Genomic DNA, 22,987 nt, shown 5'->3' with positions numbered 1-22,987 from the left:
GCCCTTTCTGAAAAATGTTGCCTGAACCATCCTAGAGAAAAGGAAGCCTTACAATTGAGAGAGACTTGAGCTATTTCTACAGAGTGTACAGAATTTTCCAAGGGTGCAAGGACTTTGAGGTCAAGACACTTCTGTGCTAAGGAAGAAATAAGCAAGTAATGGATAGAGTCACCCAGAACTACTTACACAAATGGTTCATCCTTATCAAGTAATTTTTCCTGAAGAATGGATACCAGAAACTACTGGACCAGAAAACCCTTCTGTTCCTAGAGTGTCATTGATCTGTCATAGAAATGTCTTCTGAGAGGTTGCGCACCTCAGCTGTGCAGTTAGATCCATGATAATATAGCTATTGATTGCCAGGGGCAGGCTTCTTGCTCTAAAATGGAAGAGAGACATTTTGCCTATGATCATTTGAAGGCCACTTTCATTAGGTGGATGCTTTCATTGGCACAAGAAGCCCCACTGGACAGGAACAGTTATCTTGTCCTTAACTTGGAGGATCATGTGGTCCCATGGCTAGTACATGCTATCACCATCACAGTATCCATATTCATAGTAGACCCTCTCATAATCCCTGGTTTTCCTGTATTGATGCCAATCTGGTTTATTATATGATATCTCTGATGGATGCTCACATGCCCTGAAAACATCTGTATTTAGTGGGGAACTTTGGCAAAATTCCTCCTTTGGTTCATTTCTCCTGACTCCAAAGGGAAGTGCCTTTGATTGTCCAGTCCTGTGCTTTCTAGGTCCTAGATCATATAATAGATCCATGACCACCAATCTTCTCTGCTCCATCCTACAAAGCTCTCTCATCTGTTGATGAAACAATTTGTATCTCAGCTCACTGGGAAGACTTGTCAGGTTCCCTACCTCCCTCATCTCTAGGTTTTCCTGTTAATTGATAAATGGATACCAAAATCCAGTTGCATATGCCCCTCTCATAATAAATGAAGACATTGCTAAACCAAGCAAAACAGCATTTCTCAGGAGCTCAAGAAGGCACTGAAATTAAGAGGGATCAGGAAAGACTTCCCATAGAAGGTGGGATTTTAGCTGGGACTTGAAGGAAGCCACGGAAAGTATAGAAATATGGGGAACAACCAGTATAAAAGCCTAGGGTCAAAAGGTAGAGTATCTTGTTAGAAGAACAGCAAGGAGGCCTGTGTCACTGGATTACAGAGTATTTGATGAGGTGGGGGGGTGTAAGATTTAAGACTAGAAGGTAAAAGTAAAAGACTAGAAAAAAGACCATAAAGACTAGAAAGGGGCGAAATGGGGGATGTAGATTAGGTTATGAAGGGCTTTTAATACCAAAGGATTTAAAAAATATTTTTTTTATTCAACATTCACTTTTATAAGATTTTTGAGATCCAAATTTCCCCCCTTGCCTCCTCTCCCACCTCCCCAAGATGTCATGTAATCTGATATAGGCTATACATGTGCAATCATATTAAACATATTTCCACATTAGTCATGTTATGAAAGAAGAATTAGAACAAAAGGGAAAAAACACAACAAAGAGGAAAAAAAAGAGACAGAAAATAGTATGCTTTGTTCTGCATTCAGACTCCATAGATCTTTTTCTGGATATCGATAGCATTTTCCATTATGAATCTTTTGGGATTGTCTTAGATCGTATTGCTGAAAGAGCTAAGTCTATCAAAGTAGATCCTCCCACAGTGTTGCTGTTACTGTGTCCCATGTTTTCCTGGTTCTGCTCATTTTACTCAGCATCAGTCTATGTAAGTTTTTCCAAGTTTCTCTGAAATCTGCCTGCTCATCATTTTTTATAGAACAGTAGTATTCCATTATATTCATACACCACAACTTGTTCAGCCATTCCTCAATTGATGGGCATCTCCTCAACTTCTAATTCTTTATAGTTCCAAATTGCTCTCCATAGTGGTTGTATCAGGAACAAAGGATTTTTTATTTAATCTTAGAAGTGATGGGAAGCCACTGGAGTTTATCGAGTGGGGGGGGTAACATAGTTGGATCTGCACTTTAGGAAAATTACTTTGATAACTGAATGGAGAATGATTGGAGTGAGGAGAGAATTGTGACAAGCAGATCAGTCAGCAGTTTATTGCAATAGTCCATGCATAAAGAGATGAAGACCTGCACTAGGGTAGTAGCAGTATCAGGAGAGAAGAGGATGTATTTGAGAGATGTTGGAAAGGTGAAATCAACAGACCTTAGCAAAAATTAGGACATACAGTGTGAGAGAGAATGAGGAGTTAAGGATGAGGTTTAGTTTTTAAGTCTGAGGGACTGGCAGGATGTTGTGCCCTCTGTAAGGATAAGGATATTTGGAAGTCAGATGGGCTTGAGGGGAAAGATTATGAGTTTAATTTTGGACAAATTGAGTTTAAGATATCTATGGAACATCTGGTTTAAGACATCCAATAGTCATTTGTAGATTTGAGACTGGAGGTCAACATAGGGCTAGACTAGTAATTTTAAGAATCATCAGCATGCTTCTATACCCATCCAGTTATATTGTACACAATTAATTTCATTATCAACCTCTTTATTTCTTAGCCAGTGTAAAACTGACTGGATGGTCACTGCTTTGTAGTATAGCTTGAGATCTGATACTGCCAAACTCCCTTCTTTCCCATTTTTGTCATTATTGTTCTTGACCTTTTGTAATTCTGGATAAATTTTACTATTATTTTTTCTATCTCTCTAAAGTAATCCTTTGACAGTTGGTTTGGCATGACACAGAATGAGTAAATTCATTTAGGTAATATTGTCATTTTTATTTTATTGACTCAACCTACCCATGATCAAGTAGTATTTAAAAATATATTTACAATTGTCCTTACTTGTATAAAGTGTTTTTTACTCATGTTCATATAGTTCCTATGTGTGCCACAGCAAGTAGACTGTCAAGTATTTTAAACATTCTATAGTTATTTTAAATTGAATGTCTCTTTCTATGTCTTCCTTCTGGATTTTGAATATACAGAATGCTATTGATTTATGTGGTGTGCTGATGATTTATATTTATTTATATCCTGTACTTTGCTGAAGTTGTTACTTGTTACAAGTAGTTTTTTAGTTGACTCTCTAGGGTTTTTTAGGTATCCCATCATATCATCAGCATTTGTTTGTGAGGTTTTTATGTGCTAATATAGGCCATACTTTGTAAAGGTGCTATACGTGGCTAGGAAATATGTATAATCCTTTTCCCTCACATTCTATAATCTCCAGATGATTATCATTTCTAACTTCTAAAATTCCATTCAAGTACTTCACTTTTGTTTATTCTGTTTTTTAGTTAGATTTATCTAGGTCTGAAAGGGATACAATTGAGGCCCCTCACAATTATAGTTTTACTGTATATTTCTCCCTGAAATTCATTTAGTTTTTCCTTTTAAGTATTTAGATACGATGTGATTTGGTGCACATGTGTTTGGTATTGATATTCATTCATTGTCTGTTACTTTTAGCAAAATGTAGTTTCCCTGTGTATTTCTCTTCTTCACACTTTCTATTCTTATTTAAGATCTTAAAAACATAATAAAATCACTTCCAGGCCATCTGATAGATTTCTGAGGGGATACATGGTTCATCTACCCATATTAGAATATAAAAATTCACTTTTGTTTAGTCCCTTATGTTTTTTTGCTCATTTTTTGCCTTTTTATGTGTCTCGTTGACTCCTGTGTTTTAATATCAGATTTTCTGTTCCATTCTTTTCTTTTCATCAGGAATGCTTGAATATCCTCTACTTCATTAAAGGTCAGTTTTTCTCCGTGTAGGATTATACTCAGTTTGGCTGGTTTAGCTACTCTTGTTTTTATCTCCAGGTCATTTGCTTTCTGAAATAACATATTCACAGCTCTCTTCTTCTTTAATATGATGGTTGCTAAATCACATGTGAATTCTGTTGCTTCTTAGAACTTGCATTCTTTCTTTCTGGATGCTTAGAATATTTTTTTCCTCTGAGCTGGGACCTTGGGATTTTGGTTATAATGTTCCTGGTAGTTTTTATTTGGGAGTTTTTTTTAAGAGATGATTGGTGAATTCTTTCAGTTTCTACTTTGTCCTCTGGTCATAAGAGATCTGGGCATTAAAAAATGATTTCTTGAACTGTGATAGGTTCTTTTTTTAAAAATGGCTTCCAGGTCGCTCAGTGATTCTTAAATTATTTGTCCTTCATCTTTTTTCCAGGTCAGTTTATTTGTTGTGAGATACATAATGTTTTATGTTTTTTCAATCTTTAATCTTTGTTTTAATTTTCTGAATGTCTCATGGAGCTTCTATTTGGTTAATTCTAATTTTGAAGGAATTATTTTATTTGGTATAGTTTTGTATTTCTTGTTCCAAGGTATCTTTTTTCATTATTTCTTCCATAACTTTCATTTGGTTTTTAAAATCATTTCTGGTATAACTTGTGTCCAAGCTGCGTTTTTTCAGTAAGGCTTTGCTTATAGATGTTTTCAAGTTATTATCTTCTGTGCTTATGTCTTGAGCTTACCTTTCTCCCTAATAGGCCTTTATTGTGAGCTTCTGTTTTGTTTTTGTTTGCTCAGTCTTTCAGTCTACTTCATGACTTTTTGCTTTTTGTTTGGGTTGGTCTCTGAACACTTTGGTGGTGGTGGTGGTCGTGAGGATTTCTGGCCTGAGCTTCCCTAGATCCTTCTGCTACTTTGAAAGCATAAACTAATGGCTTGTAAACTTTCACTGCTCCCAAAATGATGCAGTCTTTGGAGATATCTGTTCACTGTCTTCCTGGTCTGAGCTCTACAAGGCCCTGACCCAGGTTTGCATTTGTTGACTTGTTCTTGGGAATTTCAGCAGACTGCTGCTTGACCCAGCCACTGTTAGACCACTGGGAAGCTCTGCAGGTTCAAAGTAACTAAACTGCATGCTCCACATTAGTCTGGGACTTTTTCTTTGGTTATTTCATGTTGGTGTCAAGAACAGCAGACTGGCTGAGAAATGGAATTTGGAACAAGTAAAGTTTATTGAGTTTACCAACAAGGAAGTCTCTGACCTGAAGGGTCAGAGACTCAATGAATGAATAATACATGAGGTTTATATAGGTTTCAGGGTAGAGAGATGGGGCAAAGCTAATTTAACAATATCCCTGTTGCTGGGGCTCAAGGCTGATTTGGTACAATAACCCTTTTAGCCAGTTTTGGCTAAAGGTTGCATAAGAGGATACTATGGCACATCCTATTTTGTATTACTTACATTGAAAGCACTAATGGGAGAGTACAGACATATAAATATACAAATATATATAAATATCTAAAAAAATACACACACACACGCACACACACACACACAAAATGGAGTGATTCTCAAAATCGAGTAACTCTGAATCATATCCACTATAACTTCTACATTGGGCTGTTGTCTAGAAATAAATCTATGCTCTGCTCCTGTGTTCAGAGACATACTGTTTGCTTCTGGAACAAGTTCTTTTTTCATATGCAGCTTAAAGTTTGTTAGAGACTGCTACTCTGTGACCATGCCTCTCTCCCCTGGATCTGTAACCCAGAACTGGACAATGGGCAGCAGAACTGCCAGATGGGACTCATTCTTGCATCTTGCACTAGCCTGGGGATTCCTGGGCATCTCTTCTTGTCCTGGTGCTTCCTGCTCTGTTGTTTACTCTCAATTCTCTTTTAGTCTCTGTGTGCTGGAACACTCTATGTGGCCTGCTACTGGTCAGACCCTGAGACTCTATCTTCAATATTTGAAGACTCCCTCTTTGTTTCCCTTAACCTCCCTGGACAGGAAAAACGATTAACTGTGACTTTTTCTTGGATTTCTGATTCATATTTCAATCTGGTGAATTTTCTAGATTTTTGTGGAGGAGATTTGGTGGGTAAGCCAAGTTGTACTTATTATTCTGCCATCTTTACCCCACCCTTAATTTGATAGCACTTCAAACCAAATAAGTTTTTTTATTTACTTTTTAAAAGATAATCATTGTGACACACTAGTGTATTGGGTCAAGTCAATAAGATAAAATTCATCAGTGATGAATGTAAAAAGTCTTGCACTTAGATAAAAAAAAATCAACTTCACAAACATAAGATGGGGGAAGCATGAATAGTTATTAGTAGTACTGAGAAATATCTGGACAGGATTAATGGAGTGCAGTCAACATGAGCCAATAGTGTGGTCTAGTAGGCAAAAAAGCTAATGCAGTCTTGAGCTGAATTAAGAGGAACCTAGCTTTCGCAAATTGGAACATGATATTACTACTTTGCTTTGTCCTCATAACGCCTTATCTGGAGTATTGTATTCACATAGGAATGAACACCATGTTTTAATATGGACATTGATAAGCTGGAGAATGTCCAGAGAAGAGCAACAAACTTGGTAAGGGCTTCTGAGTCTGTGATATGTAAGCATCAGTTGAAGGAACTGGTATATTAAATCTGGAAAAGAGAAAACTCCAGTGTGACATGATAGGTGTCCTCAAGTATTTAAGGAGATGTTACATGATGTAGGCATTAGATGTGTTCTGTTTGAGCTCAGAAGGCAGAATCAGGAACAAAGGGTAAAAGGTGCAAAGAAGTAAATTTAGGATTTCAGGGAAGGTTTCTTAATGATTAGAACTGTTCTAAAGTAGAATATATTGTGTAAGTTGGTGTATTCCCTTCTTGGGAGATATGTTACAGTGGGGATTCCTTTGTGGTATAGATTGGATTAGTTGAGGTCACCTCCAAGTGTCAAATTCTATAATTCTGTGATTCTCAGGCACCAATGTGGCATTTTTTTTCAGTCAGTGCCTCATATGTAGTATGCTCTTGGTATTAGGGGAGTTGTTTCAGATTTAACATAGATTATTTCTAATTCCCTGATTTTTACATCTTCCCTTATACTTGCAATAGATCTTTAGCACATCTTTATCTTTCTACTGAAATTACTCCCCTTCCTTCAATACTTTCCTTACATGGTAGTGCATAATGTACATCGTTTCCCTTAAGTTAGTTGAAACCTGTGGGCCTGATTATACAGTTTTGCTTACTCACCCTTAGTTTTTGTTTACCCTAACCCAGTCCCCAATTGTTTTTTTTAGCCTTAGAAGGCAATGAGAAAGAGTCCGGGAAGCTCTGGCTAGCCTGGATATGGCTATACTGTTGATGTGGCACCCTCACCTCTTAAAGTATGTAAGACCCTTGGAACTAAGAATACATTGCTCCTCACATCTAATCCTCCTTGTTATGAAGACCTGCTAATCCTTCCCTAATCACACTTCTAGAGGTCATAGGAGGTGAGACAAACTATGTCTAACTTGCATAGTATGTCTAGTTTGAACATGTACCCGTGAGTCACGTCTACCCTTGTCTGACTTGTGCCCTGCACCCTAAAACCTGTGTCCTTAAACTGGTTTTATATTCTTTATGCAATTAAGTAACTGATTTGTGTCTTAGAGGTTGTTTCCCCCATATCCTAAAACTGTGAGCCAAGCTCACTTTAAGCTAGACTAAAATAATTGGTGTAGCTGGCAAGATATATGGAAAATAGTCACCAATTGGTTGAAATACGTTGCCAGGACATGGAGACAAAATCTGTCACTCAGCCATGCAGGGATAGGTCAGGTCTCACTCAGGCCGAAGTGATAGCTCAAGGTTAAAGACGGGAATGTTATATGCTTCTTGAACACGAAATATTTAACATAAAAAGGTTTACTTAGCCATATTAGGGGAAGGATATTCAGCAAAAATCAAACACTTATTTAACTGGATAGTTTCCTTTCCTTTATGTTGCTTGTGATGATCTTCTAATTAGAAGTTTGAGGTCACACTTGTTGTGTCCTGGCTTTTTTATATCTAGGCCATCTGGATGCTACCTATCATTGGACTAATCCTTTAGTCCCCTGACCCAACTAAGAAATATTTCAAGTGTTGACAGTTTCACATATCTTACAGAAAAATTAGCCTAGTCTGGGTGGGGTTGGCCCTTCAGATATTGATTGCTCTCACCACAGCCCTAGGGTTCAGGGTCACTATAGTCCTTTATACTCTACATGAGAATAATGCCCAATTGGATCAAGAGTACAAGCTATTAAAAGCTGAGGGGATTCAGGGTTAAATCTCAAAGGAGTTCACTCAGAAAGTTTAAAAAAAAATGCAGCTTTGCACAACCATTCCTTGTTTTTTATTGGCTATTATAGGAAAACTTACATGAGAGAGAGTTAACAGTGAAAATGAACACTGAAAGCAAATTGGCATCCTGGAAATGAAAATTTAACCAATCACCTGGAGCTTCTCAGAAGTGAGAAGTTAAGGTTGGAGGTCAATTCTTGGATGTCTTCATTGTCCAGTTGAAGGGCAAAGGGTTTTTGGAGCCTCAAATTCTTCCCCTTCAGCTGCTGGAGAGGAAAGGGAACAAATTTTGAGACCAGACCCTAGGGCTGCCTAGCTGGGCCTGATTTAAGTAGAAATTCAGGATAAGCTCAAGAGTGGAAATCAGATTGGGTAGAGCAATTCTGCTCTCCTCCAGAAGAGATTCAGATAGCTTTGGAAGGAGATGATCAAGAGGCAGGAAAAACAGCAATACCAGAATGATGAATGGCTAAAGTACAGATTTTGACTCTGTGTCCAGCAGAGCTCCTGTAAGCAGCCTAAGTAACATTGTTTCATTACATTAATCTACAGTTTCCTGTTGCAGACAGAATTAGACCACTGGTTCTTGGTTTGAGAGGAAGCACTCCACCACTTAATGGAATGGGTTATGTGAGGAATAGTAATCAATTGGTCTTTACAGGAGAATTTTCCCCATTTGCCATTCCCCAAATGGTGCTCACCTAGGGAGGGTGCCCTATACCAGAAGCAATAGGCCATTCTGTGTCTACATTCCAAGCACTTCCTTCTGAAACTATATTGGATTGATTTCTGGGGGCCTGGCTGAATGGAGAAAAGTCCTTGATGGGGTTTGTGGAATAGTGTGGTAAGTTCAGTTTTGAGAGGAGTGTGGCCTCAATACAAGAGTAGAGTGCACCAAGTATATTAGCCACACAATTGAAAAAGAAGCTGGTTCAGGTCAGAAGAATGAAGGCCCTGGTGAGTGGTTAAGGCAGCAGGGGAGGAAGATTCCCATCTCCTGGGAGGCTTCTCATTTATAGCGGTTTACCTGAAGATGTTATCATTTTTTTCTGAAGCCTTCTCTCATTCCCCATTACTCTCAGCTGAAATTAGTTGTTGTCTTGAAGAATCTCTTATGTTATTCTGCTTTATTCTAAGCATTAAAATACTCTAATCTGAATCATCTTTCTACTAGATAATAAATTCCTTGAGAAACTCAGACTATCATTTCTAATCCTTGGAGCCTGAGTGATTAACACAATACGTTAAAAATATAGCAGGTATATGCTAAGTTGAATCCCTAAGGGACAAAAAACAAAGTGGAAATGGAGCTAAGATGAAGGAACAGGAAGAAATACAGACAAGATCTACTCCCACAACTCCTCCACAGAGATCTAGAAAATATATCAGATTAAACCCTGATTGGTAACAACCAAGGAAAAAACTCACAGTGAATCATTTTTGAGCCTCGGTTATCATAGGGAGACATAGTTCTGTGGATGCTAGGGATGGCTCTAACCAGGAATAGAGTATTCCAGGATAGGAAATGAAATAGAATGAAGGCAGTGTACCAGAGAGAGAAGAGGTCCCAGACCCACAGAGAGAGACTTGACTTTGTGCAGGCTGTAGGAACATGTGCCAATTAGTAGTTTTGTCTGTCACTCCTCAGTTCCAAGTCATAATACCAGGATAAGAAATTGTGTAGATTGTGTATAGAGTAAGAATCAAGTCCAGAAGTAAGCAATAGCTTTGGGGTTCTGACCCTGTGAGTAGAGCAAGTTCTCACCACCCGCTGAATATGAAATCCTGCAACAGAATAACTAGGGCAGGAATCCCAGACCAAAGTGGAGACAGAAATTCTGTCACTCTGAACCTGAAATTTCTAGGTGGCTGATGGTAAGTGAATCCAGGAGAAGACTACCAGAATTCCAATCAGGGATGGGCCAAGGTGGTTTGCTCAGACCCAAACCCAGGTCAGGAAACTGCAGAGCTAAGACTAACACACTGCCCCAGATCAGACTGCATTATGAGCACTGAAAGCTTGGAGGTCTTCAGCCTGAGCTGTTCCTGAGATCTTGGAATAACAATCAAATATCCCATGAAAGTAGCAGAACCCAAGAGGGCACAAACTCAGCCCAGACATTTGCTCCAAAGTTCTCAGAGTCCAGTCCTAACATAAAGTCCAAAGTCAGGAAATAAGCTGGATAAAGGAGCAATACAAAAAGAATCCCCTCATAGAGAGCTATTGTGATTACAAGAATGCTAAAGACAGAATCCCAGAAGAAAAGACTGACAGAAAACCATCTACAAGCAAAGCCTCAAAGAAAAACACAGTTGAAACACAAGTTCAACTAAAATTCCTGGAAGAGATGAAGCAAGAGTAATAAATGTTAAAGATAAAAATATTTTTACAAATAAAATGCTGGCCCCAGAGAAAAATGGTAAAAGAAATGAGAGCTGTGGAAGAAAGATTTGAAAGAGAATTATCAGCTTGGCGCAAGAGATACAAAAGCTTAACCATGAAAATTACAGTGGACCAAATAGAAGTTAATGACTCCATGAGTCAATAAGAAATATTAAACAAATGAAGTGACTGAAAAAAAAATGGAAGAAACTATAATGTATCTCATATTAAAAACAATTGACCTGGAAGCCCAATCCAAGAAATATGATTTAAAAATCAACTGGGTGACTTGAAAGCCATTGGAGTAACAGAGGAAGTCTAATAAGACAGAGAGCCTGACAATAGTTTGGTTATGTTTTGATTATCTTAAAAGAAGAATGGAAAGGGAGGGGGAACGGAATAGACTGGATTGGGGGAAGGGAGAAGGGAGACAAAGGATGGGGGAAATTATCTTACTTCATTGAGGTTTTTAAGCATAAGACAAACAAGGAGGAAGAGGTGGGGCAAGCTCGTGACACTTGATTCCCACCCTAATGTGGGCTAGTCAAAGGATGAGAGAATACATATACATATGCAATTGAAAATAGAAATATGTGTCACTCTACTAGGAAACCAGAGGGAATGGGGAGAAGGGAGGAGGGAGATAAGAGGAAAGATAGATTAAGAGAGATTAATCCCAACTCTAAAAAAACTCAAAGAAGGATGGATTTTTGAAGAGAGGCTTAAAGAAAAGAAAGAAAAAGAACCTGGGTGAGGGAAAGAGAAGAGACAATGAAACAGAAGTAAATTGCACCAACTCTGGAGAACTGCTGCTGATCACCTTACTCTCTTTTTTATGAAGAGGGGAGTAGGAAACAGAAGGAAATGTATAAGAAAAGGGGAGAGAGGGAAATACACAATTAATGATAATTATTATGAATGTCAGTGAGAGATTAATTCATTCACAAAATGGAAACAAATAGAAGAATAGATTACAAAACAGAATCCAATAATATTTTGTTGACAAGAAACACAGTTTAAATAGAAAGATATTTGTTAGGTTGTTTCAGTTGTATCTGACTCTTTGTGACCCCATTTTGGGGTTTTCTTGGCAAAGAGAATAGAATGATTTGTCATTTCTTTCTTTAGATCATTTTTACAGTTGAGGAACTAAGGCAAACTGAATGACTTGCCCAGGGTCACACAGCTAGTAAGTGTCTGGGGCTGGATTTAAACTCATGAAGATGAGTCTTCCTGATTCCAAGCCTAATGCTCTATCTACTTTGCCACCTAGTTGCATAGAGTTAAAATAAGAATGCAAAGCAAAATCTATTATGCTTCAGCTAAAGTGTAAAAGAAAGGCAGGGGTTAGTAATCATGATCTTAGGCAAGCCTACGGCAAAAATAGATTTAATGAAAAGAGAAACTATGTTTTCCTGTTAGGTATCATAGACAATGACAGTATAAATAATCTACTTATAATATGCACCAAATGGTATAACATCTAACTAATTTAAAAAGGAGTTACAGGAGAAATAATACAACAGTCATAGTGGGTGACCTCAATTTACTCCTCACAGACCTAGATAAATATAACCAAAACATAAACAAAAAAGAAGTGGAGGTCCTAAATGAAATATTAAAAAGTTAGATATGATAGATTATTATACAATAATCTGGAGATTATATTGTCCAGCTCTTCATGAAACTGTCACAAAATTTAACCATGTACTAGCACATAAAAACTTCAAAGACATGCATGAAATGCATGAAAGTACTGATACTAAATACATCTATTATGGACCTCAATGCAAAAAAAAATTAATTAAGGGCTGCTGAATAAATCATCCAAAATTAATTAGAGATTAAGTAACTTAATCCTAAGGAATGAGTGGGTCCAGGAATAAATTGTACAGATAGTAATTTCATTAAAGACAATGACAGCAATGAGACAATACACTAAAATTTTTGGAATGTAGCCAACATATTCCTTAAGGGAGTTTTTATAAATTTAAAAACTTTCATCAGTAAAAGAAAGCAGATAAATGAGTTGGGCATGTACCTTAAAAAACAAACAAACCTAGATAACCTACAACTTAGAAATTGTGTGTTAAACAACATAACATAAAACTTGAGGAACAAAGAAGAGATTAACAGAAAAATACATTGAATTAACAAAACTAAATGCCATGTGTTTTTTTTATAAAGTGGACAAACCATTAGCTAATTTTAAAATGAAGAAAAAAAATAAAGTTACCAATACTAAAAAAGGAAAAGTATTTTCAAAACCACTGAAGAAATAAAATAAATTATAAGAAACTTCCACCTAGTTACATGCCAGTAAAACTAACAATGTAAATGAAATGCATGAATATTTACTATATGTATATATATAATATATATGTGTGTGTGTGTATATATATATATATATATAATGCCTAGTGTAATAGGAAATGGAGGACAGCTCATTCTCAGAAAGAAACATTTAACAAACCATAAATGATCTATCAAAGGAGTGGGGGTCTCAGGAGCATATGTATTACAGGAAAATTCTATAAAACATTATGAATAATTAATTCCATTACTACCAAAGCTGTTTGAAAAATAGGAAAAGAAGAGGTTCTACCAAATTTATTTTATGAGACAAACATGGTCTTGCTATCTACACTATGGAGAATAAGAACAAAGAAAGAAAACTATTTAGTAAGGAGACTGCAAGGACACATATCCAGGACTGGTTCAGTATTAAGAAAACTATAAATGTAAATGAGTGTATTAATAACAAGAACAACATAAGTCAATAAATTCAGAAAAAAGCTTTTGACAAGAAAAAAAGCATTCCTTTTTTTAAAAAATAAAAAACAGGAATAAGTGGAGTTTTTTTCCTTTATATGATAAATAATATATATCTGAAACCAAGAGCCAGAATTATCTGTAATGGGGAAAAACTCAGACCTTTTCTTTTTCTTCTTTTCCCTTTAATTTGTGGAAAGAGAATAGAGGTTTTTCTAAAAAGATAAGGAATAAAGCCAAAGATATACACGATCACTATTATTTAATGTTAGCCATAGGAATAAGACAAGAAAAAGAAATTGAGGGAATAAATATGGGAAAAGAGGAAATAAAATGATTTTTTTTAACAAACAAGATGTTGATTTGATTCAGAAACCTCAGTCAACTAAAATACTAATTGAAACAATAGCTTAAGCAAAGTTGCAGGTTATAAATATACTCACATAAATCATAAGCATTTGTTTATATTACCAACAAAATCAAGCAGGAAATGGTAGAGAAATTCCACTTAATAACTACATAAAATATAAAATACTTGGCACTCAGCTTGCTAATACAGACAAAGGAATTGTATGAATAGAACTACAAAAACCACTGCATGGTTTAAGACAGGTTCAGTTAGTTGGAGAGTACTAATTTTTCATGGATAGGGCAAATTAATTAAGCAAATCAATACATTTAATTATTAATTTGTAATTAATAAAAAACTATCTAAATTAATTTATTCTTAAAGCTCTATACCAGTCAGTTTACCAAAGAATTAAAAAATAACAACACAATTTATCTGGAGGAACAAAAACATGTAGAATCTCAAGGGAAATTATGGGAAAAAATGGAAATGAAGGAAACCTAGCAGTATTATGTCTCAAACTATTAAGTAGTAATTAAAACAGTTTTGTACGGGTTAAGAAATAGGTTGCTCCATGAAACAGGCATAGAATAAACAGAAGCAAATGAGCATTGTGGCTTAGTGTTTGATAAACCCAAAGATTCCCAGAGATATTGGAGTAAGAATTCATTATTTGACAAGATTTGGAAAAACTGAAAAGCTGACTGACAGAAACTAGGTATAGACAGCATATCAAAGAGTATACCAAGATAAGCATCAGATGAATATGTGACATAAATATAAAGGGAACATAAAGATGACAAATAATTTAGAAGAACAAATAGAAAATTACCTTTCATGTCTATGGATAGGTGAAGTGATCATGATTAAACAAAAGGTAGAGAGTCTTACAGGAGATAAAATAGATGATTTTGATTACACAAATTTAAAATGTTTTTGCCAAAAATGAAACCAGGTCACTTAAAATTAAAAGAGAAGCAGATAAAAAGGAAATATATTTGTAAGTTTCTTTGATAAAGGTCTCATTTTACATACACACATACAAATACACACACATATACACACATATTTATGCATATATGTGATTATATCTGTACATATATGGAACTGATTAGATTTATAAGCAATTGAGAAATGATCAATCAGTAAGCAGTTTTCAGAGGAAGAAATCCTAGTTACCAAAAACCATATTTTAAAAAAAAATTCCTCCTAGTCACTGATAATTAAAGAAACACAAATTAAAGCAAATATGAGGTTCTACCTCTCACTTAACAGATTGGTCAAGTAGACCAAAAAATGACAATGACAAATGCCAGAGGGCTTGTGACAAAGTAGGTACATGAATGCACTGTTGGTAGAGCTGTCCAACCATTCTGGAAAACCATTCGGAATTGAGCCCTTTCACCCAAGAATACCCCTATTAGTTATATATGCCAAAGAGCTCTAAGAAAGAGAAAAAGGATTCATGTACAAAATATTTATAGCAGTTTTTTGGAGGGAGGGTGTGGCAAAGAATTGAAATGAGGGGGTCTTTATCAATTGGGAAATGGCTGGACAAGTTAAGGTATGTGGATGTAATGGAATATTATTATACTATAAGAAATGATCCTGGGAAAGATTTCAGAGAAACCTGGGAAATCTTGCATGAATTGATGCAAAATGTGGAGAGGAGTACCAGTAGAATAATTTATACAATAAAAACATTATAGAAAAGACAGACAACTTTGAAAGACTTTAGAACTCTGAACAATGCAGTCACCAGCCATGATTCTAAAACATTTATGATGAAACATGCTACCAACTCTTAACAGAGAAGTGATGTACTATAAACATTGAGACATATTATTTCTGGACATATACAGTGGGGGAATTTGTGTGTAACAGGGATTTTGTTTTTCTTTTCTTTTATCTTTTTTTTCCTCAGTAGGGAGGAGGGGATGATCAAGGGAGAAAAGGCACATTTTTCTTCATTGAAAAATAATTCAATTTTTAAAAATCCTCCCCTAAAAAAAGGGAAAAGAAAAATAATGTAGTGTCTTTTCTTATTCATCTTAGGAAGATATCCTAAACACAGTATTTCACATAGCCATCAAATACTGGTCACATGGAGTAGGTATTGAACTATTCATGGGATAGTAACTACATCTCTTCTGGTTTTGCAGTGAGAATGAAAATGGGGAGGGAAGAGAGGAAATACCATATAAATTATTACACCTATTGCCAGTCATTGAGTGCTTCCTCCACTGATGCAGATGAAGCAAAAGGCAACAATGCTAAAAGAACACATGAATTGTACACAAGACAAAGCAATTGACCTTGAAGAGAAGAGGGACAGAGATAATTTAAAGATCTCCCAGAAGAAGACGATACTCTAAGAACCTGAATTCTGTTTGGCAGGAAATGTTACAATTACATGTCCAGAACTTTTAAATATATAAAACAAAGTACTATTCAATCATTCTCTCCTATCACTTCCAGAGAAAAACCCATGCTTAAAAATCCTAGGCAAGTACTGGTTAAATTTCCAAATTTCAGTAACAAACAACAAATTTTGCAAGTATCTAGGAGAAAGACCTTCAGCTATTAAGGGAATAATCAATCTATGATTACCCAATAGTCTTGGAAATAAAGACAAAAGAATGGAGTAGTGTATTCCAAAAGGAAAGGAGTTAAAGCTGCTACCAAAAATCATATGTCCTACAAAGCTAAACACAATCATCAAGGATAAAAAATTGGAGCTTATCAGAAAAGAAGCATTTGAATCATTCTTGGGAAACAGCGGCAGATGCAGCAACAGCAGTAACAACAAGAGAGGTGAGCTAAATATTTGACTTGCATACGCTTCAAATGAATATGAGTGAATGAAAAAGCATTTTAAATGCTTACATATGTGTCAAACAATAAGCACCAGGGATACATTTTTTTTTAAATGAGAGTCCATACTTTCAAAAAGGTCATATTTTTTAATAGAGGGAGACAGCACATATAGGAAAGTTCATCTGTGGGACATATGACAAGGCTTGGGGATATGAAAGATGCAGTGGCAGGTTGGATGATAAGAGATGGTAAGCTGGTGGGTATAGAAGCAGCACAGATGGTAACGCCCTGGGTTTTAGAGCACTCAGTGTTATTGCAAATAGAACTGATTACTGTCAACCTTGGGTTTCTCATCTCTTAGTTTGTTGCTGTTAACGAGGAAGGTGAAGCAGTTCATTGTAGGCTTTGCCCTGTTCTATTTGTAAGCAGGTTTGTGGTGAAGAACCATGTCTCCACAGTTCTGGAAGAGGATAAGGCTTCTTTTATATATACATACACTTTATATATGTGTGTATATATACATATATATATGTGTGTATGTACATATGTATCAGAGTAGCATAAGAAAATTATTCACATAATAATCCATAATTATCCATAATCAGAGTAGCATAAGAAAGTTATCTGCAGGAAGTGCTGGCTTTAAGGAGAAAGGGCATAAAATCAATTCTAAAGAAGTAAATGGAGGAACAGAATTATAACTGTCACAAACTTAAATGTATATGGCTTAAATAATTCAAGTAAACTAGAGTAGAATAATGGATTAAAATAAAATCCAATAAATTGTTTAATATGAGAAACATGTAAAAATAATAAAGATACATACAGAATGAAAAAGGGCACAATGTATTCTTTCCATGATGCTTGTACTTAGAGGGGAGTGTGGTACTGTGGGGATTATTGGGCAGTAACAGTTATAAAAATAGCATCAATAAACCATTAAAAATAAAATAAACACAAAATTTTTATTAAACATCAGAAAACATATAAAAATACCTGAAAAGTTGATTTATTATTTCTAGTTTTATTTGTCTTCCTTATTATAGAAAAATATTGCAACATTGCAACCTTTTAAGTTAGGTAAACAGTGTGTTAAGTACTATTGTGGATATCTTTCTAGCTTTTCCCTCTTCATTTGTCAAATCAGTTTATGAAGTATAAACATCACTGTGACCTTTGATCTACATTAAGCTACATTTACATGAAAACTTAAATCACTAAATTTAATGTTTGGACTTCTAAATGTGTTGTAGGGCATTGTGATAAAGAATGAAGAACAACAATAGAACATTGAACTAAGGAACTTTTATGGTGGATTTGAAAGTAGGAAATTAAGTTCCTTTAATGGACAGTTGGATGAAAGGCTGCTTTTTAAAACTATGAATCTTCTCAGTTAAATTAATATCAATTTGTCATTTTAGTGAAATGCAAATTGTGGAGGTAGTCCCTACACTCATATGGAAAAGCTCAAACAGCTGACTCAGCTGCTTAAATCAGAGCTCATTTTATTACATATACACTCATGACTTTTATACAGATTTGTATATTATGTCTATAAAAGTGCTGAATTCTTAGAAAATATATTAGGAAAATATGAATGCATGAGCAAGCTGAGTTTTACCCGCATTTCCCTAATAGGTGTCCCTATTTACATATGGTATAGGTTGTCTGGCTGTGTAATATGTTGAATTTTGCCCTTTTTTTAAAAACAGTTGATAGCTATTTGTCAAGTTTAAATAATGTGACAATTAGCATCATTCCCTGAGATTAAAGATGAATTTTAGCTGGTGTACCAATGAATACTTAGTGTTTATATATACAACCATTATATATAGGCATTGTTACATAAAAATCCCAGAAAGTCAGTGTGGCAAAAGGGTATTAGAAGTAGCCTCTTGAGTCGGGAAGATCTGATTTGAAGGTTGGCTTTTAGATATAAGCTGCCTGTGTGATTCTGGGCAAGTCACTTAAGTTCCCAGTATACCAAACAACTCTCTAAGATTATAAATTACAGAAGAGTTAATGAACTGAATTGGTAGAGGGGATTTTCTTACCAAGAGTTCCTTATTCCGATAAAATCACAGGTCTGGTTCAAATAAAAAAATAAAAAAGATATTCCCAGTCTTTTGGTGGTTACTCTGCTTCCCACCTGAAATCTGATGTAGAGTGTGTGTGTGTGTGTGTGTGTGTGTGTGCATCCATGTGCACACATACCAACATTCATCCCTGTGTGGTGATAGTGAAGTTTTCCAACTGGCTAGGTGAAAAGAGGACATTATGGCCAACAGCCAGTACTTCCCATTTACTAAGTGTCTCCTGTGTGCTAAGCACTGTGCTAGTGATTTTCCTAACTCCTCACTAACAGTTCAGTCTAGAAGACACTAGGAAGACAGAAAAAGACCTCAGCTCAAAATGTCTATAAACTGCAGGGAAGGTGAACTGGAATGTTTCATTTACTACATGGCTTTAGTTAATTGGGATTTGCTGTTTGATCAAATGAGCAAAACAAAACTTGTGAGAGATCACTACAAAATAATTTTTAATATTCTTGGTCATGCCTACACAGTCTACTAATAATTGGCATCTACCTAGGAGGTGATATTTAAAAATATTAGTATCCAGTTTAAGAACTTGGGAGCTAAATATTATTATAAATGTACATATCTCTGCAAGTGAGGTGATTTAGCTGTGAGGAAATGCATGAACATATTTGTCACTTTGAAACTAAAACATACTCTGAGTATTTTTATTAATGTTTTACTTGTGCAGATGTCTGGTGTTCATTAGATTTCTTGTGGTGAGGCAGAGGAAAATATATTGTAGTTTGTCTTTTTTAAAATAAGTTTTTCCTTTAAAAGATGTGGAGATGGGAGCATTTTTCATTTTGCAGTGCTTGTTTTTATGCAGTCATGAGTTGTGTAGAGCTATTTGATGACTTCTGTGAAGCTAGTCTGTACAATTGAGACATAACTGAAAACTTAAAATTTGCAGGACCTTGTTTAGCTCGAAGAATATTGTATTTGTACTTTTAATCATATGTTATATTCTAGCATCATTATGGACATTCAAATTGTATTTGAAGTACCAGTGGGAGTTTTGAATAGTGATCTTTTCCAGAGGTAATACAGTTATAAAGTTATTTTTGCTTGTAATGAACAATCTACTCAGCTCCATTGCAGTAAGTATATCTGTTTTTCAGGTTGACCCCCTGTTTACAGTGCCAGCACCACCTCCACCAATTTCCGGTAGCATCACGCCTCAGATTCTACCTTCCTACTTTTCTTCATCTTCATCCAATATCGCAGCCCCAGTTGAACAGCTTTTGGTACGAACTCGTTCAGTGGGTGTTAATACATGTGAAGTTGGAGTAATAACTGAGCCTGAATGTCTGGGACCCTGTGAACCTGGGACCAGCGTGAATCTGGAAGGGATTGTGTGGCATGAAACTGACGAAGGTAACTCTTTTTAATTTCTATTACCTTCTTCTCTTTGCTGTATTTATATTTATCTGTAAGAGAATTTTTTGTCTCTACTGAGAGGAAAGACAAGTGGCTTTTCACATTATTTGCTGTTGTTTTTTTTTAAATAGGCAAATCTTTACATTTTTAATGACTATGTTTACTAGTCATTCTCTGTCTAAATAATTAAATGGAAGTAGAGGGCTGAATTTTCTCTTCACTATTAGCAACTACTTCTCTACTAGAGAGATGACTTCACACTTATTTATTCAGTTAAACATGGCAAAAATGGTAGATTTAAAAAAATGAGTATCTATAATCTCAATCTATGTTGAAAGGAGTCACTAGTTAGCATGGGCCCCAGAAGTATTATGGATATGGTTGTTTTATGCACAAAAGTAACGGAACCAAGAATAATAGGTTCATTTGGAAAAAGTTTTGGCCTTGGAATCAGACCTGAGTTCAAATCCTACCTCAGCTACTTACTAGCTTTGTGACAAAGGGCCAATCGTATAACATCTCAGAGACTCAGTTTCTTCATCTGTAAAATGGGGACAATACTTTCACTCTTTACTTCACCAGATCTTGTGATAAGGCATGTTTCAGGTCTTAAAGTACTTTGCTTTTTGGACCTGTTACCATTGTTCTGTTACACAGCCACACACTCTTTTCCTAATTTTAGCTAGTAATCTTACAAAAACAAACTAAATAAAAGTCATCAGGGGAACTGGGTGAAAGAGGTATGGATCAGCGAAATTTAAATTAGCAGATCAGAAATTTAAATGTACCCTGTCCAAGAAACTTATTGCATTGAAAAAGGGGAGTGGGATGGGCAATAGTTGTTGACAAATACATAATAAGGGAATATTGATGAATCCAGGTAAGTGACTCAGTGGATAGAGTGTCAGACTTGGAGTTAGGAAGACTCATACACTTACTAGCTGTGTGATCCTGAGCAAGTCACTTAATTCTGTTTGCCTCAGTCTCCTCATCTGTGAAATGAGCTAGAGAAGGAAATGGCAAATCATTCTAATATCTTTGCCAAGAAAACTCCAAATGGAGTCATGAAACAAAATAAAAAACAACTGAACAACCACACTGACAAATCTAGATAATTAGCAAAATAATGAAAAAGATGAAAGGGAAAGAAAAATAAGAAGATATTTTTAAAAAATTAGTAGCTAATGTTTTTTTTTTTTGTCCCAAAACAGTCATGAGAGTTTAGCCTCTTGGGTACATGTGATAGGGAATTCAGGAAGAAAAGGAAAGATAAGAGTCTTTAGGACTGGCAAGAATAGGAAAAAATGATAAGGATTCTTACCTGGAAGTAAGGATTAAGACTTCTTTAATTATGGAAGTAATTTAAGGAATAACAGGAAAAGATAGGGAAATGGTTTACCTATTTGCTTAAGTGTATAATTTGTTTTTCGCTTTAGAATGTGGTTTTCTACTTATATTTGAATATATTTCTCATCTGGCCATACATTTTAAATAAAATAATGAAGCTATACTGTGAAGAACTCAGGAGGAACTGAGAAATGTTCTTAATATCCTGTTTTGCCGATCCTTTGTAGTAGACACCATTTAGGAGATAAACTGGGGAAAATGTAAGGTTCCCTAAGTTTTCCATTGATTCCAGGAGGTGTTTACTTGTTTGGGCTTCATTTTGCTTTACAGATATTCAATATCCATTAAGGAGTTCACATGTTAATAAAGTTAGTTAAAATAGGTACTAATTGTGAGTGGCCCAAATGTTATAAAAGTAAGTACTTGTATGTGGAGGCAATGTAGTAGAGTAGATTTGAAGTCATAACCTGGGTTCAAATCCTGGTTCACTTAATATTTCTGTGGTGTTGAGTAAGTAACTTAACCTCTACAGGTCCTCAGTTTGTTAATCTATAAAATTGAAAGTAATGATTAATGGAAAATGAGCTAGTAGAAGGAAACATTGGCCTACTTTTCATAGTGGATTAGTCAATTCAGTTTATTGTCTTTCATAGCCTCAGTTAGCAGATTATTTGATCTCTGCGGTTTGATCTCTCATGTGGTAAACTTATTTAAAACTATCCATAGCATCTATAAGGTCCAGGTGGCTTTTTGTTTTTATTTGTTTAGTTGTCTATTTAATTTTAACTATTAATATGCCTCTCTAATAAAAATGGGATTATTTTAAAAATCCATCATTTTAAGACAGTAACAGCACATTTCCAGATACAGAATTCTGGAATGCTTTCTGTTTATTCATAATTATTTTGGGTATTTTGTATTGATATACGAAAGTTTACCAAAGGGCCTCTACCATGTGTATATGGAAGGGGGGAGGTGTGTCTGTGTGTGTGTGTATGTGTGTGTGTGTGTGTGTGTGTGTGTATACAACTAGATGTATATACATATATAGAGTAGCTAGGTAATGCAGTGAATAGTGTGCAGGCCTAGAGTCAGGAAGACCTGAGGTCAAATCTGGCTTTAGATACTTAATAATTGTGTGACTGTGGGCAAGTCACTTAACCCTATTTGCCTCAGTTTCCTCGTCTATAAAATGAGTTGGAGAAGGAAATGGCCAACCACTTAAGTATCTTTCCCAAGAAAACTTCAGATGGGGTCATGAAGAGTCAGGCACGACATAGTCAGATTTATTTACTTTTATATATGCATTGTTCTTTGTGTGTTTTCATTCGATTTATAGGACAGATTGATCCTTTAAGTTTTTTGTTTTGTTTCAAAGCATAGGATACTTTCAATGAATACCCTAACATAGAGGGTCTTTGGCAGCTCCAATATGCTTTTTACTGCTTTGTATTTACCAGTATTTGGAATGAGCAGTTATTTACTGGGGTGACATGAAAACAATAGCTATTAGTAGTCATTCTTGTTGAATATACTAAACTTATAAAATTAGGAGAATTTAAGAATCTATTCCTAGTAAGGGCTCGGGATCTTAAGACGTATGTGTTTAACAGGCACATTTGTCAAAGAAAATTCTCTATGAATTTTCTCAGTATAGGTCTTGTTCCTACCTAACATTAACTAATTAATTAATCAGTCAATCATTTAATTAAATCCACTTGATCATTATTTCCTGTCCTTTTGGAGACAATTACAAGAGAAAGAAAGAACACATCTG

General features: G+C 35.5%; 1 protein-coding gene across 5 annotated transcripts in view; it reads left to right on the top strand.

The window, feature by feature from the left end:
• ZNF608 (zinc finger protein 608) overlaps window positions 1-22,987 on the top strand; it is a 198,876-nt gene that overhangs the window by 95,478 nt on the left and 80,411 nt on the right. For all 5 annotated transcript variants that reach the window (XM_027869153.1, XM_027869151.1, XM_027869150.1 and 2 more), the window contains one exon: window positions 19,605-19,860. In XM_027869153.1, the coding sequence (XP_027724954.1) occupies window positions 19,605-19,860 (256 nt within the window). The remainder of the gene's footprint in view (window positions 1-19,604; window positions 19,861-22,987) is intronic.

The sequence above is a fragment of the Vombatus ursinus genome, unplaced genomic scaffold (genome assembly GCF_900497805.2).
Source record: "Vombatus ursinus unplaced genomic scaffold, bare-nosed wombat genome assembly UNPS02014792.1, whole genome shotgun sequence".
Classification (NCBI taxonomy): Eukaryota; Metazoa; Chordata; class Mammalia; order Diprotodontia; family Vombatidae; genus Vombatus; species Vombatus ursinus.
Note: the sequence above shows the minus strand (reverse complement) of the source record. Positions and strands in the feature narration are given on the sequence as shown.